This window comes from Helicoverpa armigera, chromosome 10 (genome assembly GCF_030705265.1).
Source record: "Helicoverpa armigera isolate CAAS_96S chromosome 10, ASM3070526v1, whole genome shotgun sequence".
Lineage (NCBI taxonomy): Eukaryota > Metazoa > Arthropoda > Insecta > Lepidoptera > Noctuidae > Helicoverpa > Helicoverpa armigera.
Genome location: NC_087129.1, coordinates 9,584,830 through 9,590,037, shown reverse-complemented (window position 1 = coordinate 9,590,037; position 5,208 = coordinate 9,584,830). Strand labels below are relative to the sequence as shown.

At 33.8% G+C, this 5,208-nt stretch overlaps 1 protein-coding gene across 1 annotated transcript; it reads right to left on the bottom strand.

Moving 5' to 3' along the window:
* Positions 1 to 259: 259 nt before the first annotated feature.
* On the bottom strand, positions 260 to 3,586 carry LOC110371010 (protein MAK16 homolog B). Its single transcript, XM_021327066.3, has 8 exons — positions 3,432 to 3,586; positions 3,314 to 3,360; positions 3,086 to 3,229; positions 2,419 to 2,601; positions 2,127 to 2,256; positions 1,419 to 1,622; positions 728 to 799; positions 260 to 378 (listed from the first exon to the last, which is right to left on the bottom strand). Exons 1-8 carry the CDS (start codon positions 3,444 to 3,446, stop codon positions 277 to 279), a joined length of 897 nt encoding a protein of 298 aa, XP_021182741.3. The 5' UTR covers positions 3,447 to 3,586; the 3' UTR covers positions 260 to 276.
* Positions 3,587 to 5,208: the final 1,622 nt, after the last annotated feature.

The window sequence follows — 5,208 nt, the reverse complement described above, 5'->3', positions numbered from 1 at the left end:
AGTATCATTCGGTAATGCCTAAACCTAAATTAAATAAATAACTAAATTAATATAATAAATTATACTGTCACGTGAAAAAATGCTTAAGTGCATTTTTTCACGATTACGCACGATCACGCAGTATTTTGACGATTGTATATTGCCCACGCAGACGATGTTGCAGGCAACAGCTAGTTAATATAATTAATAAGTTTATTAATGTTATCATAGCAAACAGCAACAGCTACCAAGGTAAGGTATTGAAATAACATTAAACACATTTTTAAAAGTGATAAATCAATGTTTTATTTTCTTTCTAGACACACTGGCGACTGGTTCCGTCTCGTATTCTATTTCGATGCGTGCCTTCTTCTTCTGCGGAACTCTTTCAGCAATATCCTGAAAAAATTAATTAAGTCGTGATTTTTCTATTCTTATATCAAGAGGAAATATTTGTATTTTTGTTAGTTTGTTTGAAAGGGATAAACTCAAAACTACTGGACCAATTTAAAAAAAATTTTCACTGTCGGAAAGCTACACTCTTCCCGATAAACATAAGTTATATTTTATCCCGGTACGGATAGTAGTTCCCACGGGATGGGGGTGAAACCGCGGTTAAACGGCTAGGCCTACGTACGTGAGTTAAGTAATTACAGTCCTTGATATTCTGCCACCATTTTACTGCTACATTCTGTGTCTTATATGTTATGTGGCTATTTAAATTACAAATATGTATATCTATAATTACCTCAATATCTGATGTCTCAGACTCAAAGTCACTGCCAACATCAACATTTTCTTTCTTCCCTGAATCAGAATCCTGAAATACGCGTAAAGAAAATATTAAATAAACCTACCCAGTTTAATTACAGATTTATCTAGTTTATAAATTCAATCTATTTTTCTCCCTATGATTCATTTTATTATAAGCAAGTTGCAGAATACGGTGTTTAGTTAGTGGGCTTACAAATGAGTAGAGTATCAGATCAGTTTTTCCACAGGCGTTATAGCAAACAACTGACTGTCTAACAGACAGTCGATAAGCGCTTATAAGTGCTTATAAGTTTCCAGCTTTCGTCGGCACCGGTCAGCGCTTATCGGCGCGTGTTCATATATTTTCCTGCGCGGGTTACCAGAGCTGTCAAGCGCCGATAAGCGCTTATAAGTTTCAGCTTCTTCCAGTTTTCTTTCTGTATACGGCCTTAGAATAATGGACACCTGGTACGCACGCGCCACACACGCTTGCGCACAAATTTTTTGCGCTCGGAAAGTGTCCCTAATAAAAGCGCCATAAACAACAGACAAGTTACGGCTCAACTTCTAAAGAAAGGTAAAAAAAACGAAGAAACGATACACCCGTCAACATCTGCTTGTGTGACATTTTGTAATTTTTCTCTCTATTCTCTTTAGAAAAGGTCCTTCAGATAAAGCCATCTTACTTCATCACTGTCCATATCACTGTCAGCTTCCACAAACTCGTCTGTCTGTTCCACGGTTCTCTCTAACTCTCTTTCCAACTCCGGTTCCATTTCCCTCTCAACTTCTTCTTCTTCCTCATCCTCTTTCTCACTCTCACTTGATATCTCTTCAGCTTTGAGTGCTGAGTCAAACGCCATTTGTGGGAAGTTGTAGATGTCATTGTACTGAAATTAGTAAGAACATGTTAATCGGTTAAAAGTACATTAATATAATAAGCTACAGAACTTTTTTTATTTTAAAAGTAGTAAATGTTTATCTCCTCATCTATATTAATGATTTGATTGTTGGAATCAAATAGGCTCCAGAACTACTGAAACAATTTGAATAATTCTTTCACTCTTAGGAAGCTACACTGTCTGCATTAAACATGGGCTATGCTTTATACGGGTTTGGAAAGAAGTTACACAACCTGGGATGCGGGTGATACAGCATGGAACAGCTAGTTTTTCTCTTAAGCTTCTTAATTCTATAGATATTTATATAAATTGTACTAAAAGCTAACTTAAATCTCTGATACAAAAATTATACATCATTTCTATGATAAAAATTGTGGAATCTACAGTGAATAGTGGCATCCTAATGCTTCAGGGAGCCTATATCACAGCTACTTATTAATGTTAGCAGCTTTTTAGTGTTAATTCTGTATATCATTTGACAATTATACTCACAGTGCCCTTCTTCAATCTCTCAAGCAATTGTTTTTCTATAGCATTGTCTATTCTCGCAGCAACTAAGGCCTTCTCTTCCCTCCTTCTTTCACGTCTTTCTATCTTACGTTGTATTGGGACTAATTCTTTCCTGTAATATGTAAAAGAACATGCAGTTTTACGTTGATATAAAAAATACTGTTTTGAGTGAATATGGCCTTATGAAACTCAAATGAATGTTGTGCGAACATTGATTTTCTTTAAAATATGGAGAAGTATTGGTATAGAATTATATTTTAATGATAATACTTACACTCTTCTGAGTTTAAGTTTCCTCATGCGTATAAGATATTGTGTTATTTTGACAAATCTCTGCTTGCATTTTGCTTTGATAAAAGCGGGCCAGTATAAAAGATTTTCGTTTATTTGATGTATTGCTTTCTCAAAGTTTCTTGACAGCTTCACCTTCTCCCATTGTTTAGCTGGAAACATTACCCTGAAAAAACAAGAGATCGTTTTATTCTATTTTAATAAATACTTGCAGTTTTCCCGCGGTTTTGTCCGTGTCCCGTGGAAGCTACAGCCCGCACCGGGATAAAATATACATAGCATAGCCTATGTTACTCGCAGATAATAAAGCTTTCTAATGGTGAAAGAATATTTAAAATCAGACCAGTAGTTTTTGACTTTATCCATTACAACCAAACAAACAAAGTTTTCCTCTTTATAATATTAGTACAGATGTAGTTGTAGAAAAATAAATATTTTACTGACTATTATTTCCATGATTAATTTAATTTGCTTTTAAATTATAGTTTAGTACAGGTAGTTTAAACTATTGCTACCCAATTACACCTAGCCTATTCATGGGTGTCTGGCATAGGACAGAGCAACAACAGATTATTTATTAGAGTTACACCTACAGGATGAATTTTCTACAGGAGCTTTTAATAATATTAGCAGACACAACATGGTCTTACCTTTCAGCAGTCTTCATGAACAAATAAATAATACCATTCTCTTCCCTGATCGTCGCATATTTACTGTTTGCAAGCGGGCAAGACGCACGACTGCACAAACCAGTCAAGTTAAACTCATTTCGACAAAACTGCTGCGTTTTTGTTCTGGAAAAACATTCACCAATATTATTTATACAATATTCAAAAGAAACAATATTATTTTATTTATTAAACCTTGTCTTTACTTACGTTACTTTGTGAGAACAGTGTGTTTTGTTGATAATAGCCCACACTACCTATAAACGGTAATTAGAGATTAATCATATGAACCAGGATTATAAATATTTCGTAACGTAACTATACTTACGTCGTCGTGCTGCATTTTGACTTATTTTTCAAGCTTTGCCCACTATTTTTTAAAAATCACATGGAGGCATACAACATAACCTCAAACTCACGTTTGATAATTTGTTGTCATGTCTAATCTGTCAAATAAAAATAAATGCGTGACAGTCTGACAGTCACTCCTTACTATGACCTGTCTGTGGTATAATTTTAATGCGGAAATAATTTAATTATTTATAATATTAATATAAAAATCCAACTACTTATTATACACAAATAATTTGGTGCAATATTAGTATATAATAATTTATTGTTGGTAATTCTTATTGCTAATTGTTTTTGCTCTGCTAGTGGTGGGACCAACTGGGTTGAGGAGGTCAGATAGGCAGTCGCTTCGTGTAAAGCACTGGTACTCAGCTGAATCCGGTTAGACTGGAACAGACTAGAAGCCGACCCCAACCATAGATATAATATTACTAAACAAGATTGCGCACGCTCAAAATATATATTTACGAAAATGAACTCTATTGTAACGCAATAAGGTACTAAATTGGTTGCATAATACACAGAGGCAAATCCGAGCCGAGAGGGATAGTTCGAACGGAGGCTGTTTGTCTCTTTCTAACACCTTGCCAGCATAAAAAAATGTTGTGATCAAAAGTTTTGTCTTCCCAAAAAACAATTGAATCACTTATATTTTTATCTTATTTTAACAATTGTAAGTCAACAAATTAATAACAATCGCATTAATTTATTCGTATTTATTATTAAAACATAAACAACATAAATTTTTATTTTGCTTTTTTTTTATTTTCTAGCGGTAACCCTGAACATTCTTGGCGCGTAATCAGCATTTAAAATTTTGTTTATATTTTTTGTATTAAATCAATTTAAACTATTAAAATAGTGAAAAAGTGTTGCGTTTATACTTGTAAAAGTGAATCCTATGGGGGTTGCAGTATATCGTTCCACAGGTTAGCTAATATTAACATTTTCGTAAATCAAACAACTAGGGTGCCCATGAATTCTTGTAATTTGTCAAAATATGGGTGATGGATTTTAAAACTGTTGTACTATTGTTATAGCTTCCCAAAAAATGAAGGAAGGCGACATAAATGGCTTAGCAGTCTATATGTGAAGCAAAAATACAGACAAATCAGTCTTCACTTCGAATCTCCCTGCTTTTATACGGCTAATTTCCGCTAATTTTTAAAAGCAGATATTAGTATCTTAAGGTCACAAACTGAGTAAGTTAAAACTTCAATACCAATCTGTGTTTAATAATCTTAGCAAATTCGGATTTGTCTCACATAGCTTAATCTCATAGTCACCCTATTAGAAAGGGACAAACAGCCTCGTTACTAACTGTTTCACTCGGCTCGTTTTTTGGGTATAGGTGCGCAGTCCTGTTTACTAATATTATGTCTATGACCCCAACATAGTTGGGAAAAAGGCTCGGAGGATGATGATGAGTGGTGGGACCTTTAACGGAAAATAATAAGAGTGTTAAGTTTATGAGTTTCCTAGGAAAATAATAAATTTTCGTAGGATTCTAAATGAGTGAACTTTGAGAATTACTTTTTTTAACCTAGGTTTTTATTTAAGTTCCATAATACTCGAATACTCCTATAAAAAAATGAATAAAATTTTACTGATAGTAAAATTCTGCAGTTTATTTTTCTTTGCGTAGTAATATTTGTGCACTATAAACGTGAATAAACTTCGAAAAAATACACCTCTCAAAATAAATCGATTACATTTCAAATCGATTATAGTAGGCTCACACATCACTAACTTCT

What these genes read in the sequence shown, in the direction of transcription:
- LOC110371010 (XM_021327066.3), bottom strand. An exon ending in CACTGTTCTCACAAAGTAAC is followed by an intron (nt 3,230 to 3,313) that starts GTAAGTAAAGAC and finishes ATGTTTTTCCAG; the next exon opens with AACAAAAACGCAGCAGTTTT. An exon ending in AGAGATTGAAGAAGGGCACT is followed by an intron (nt 1,623 to 2,126) that starts GTGAGTATAATT and finishes TACTAATTTCAG; the next exon opens with TACAATGACATCTACAACTT.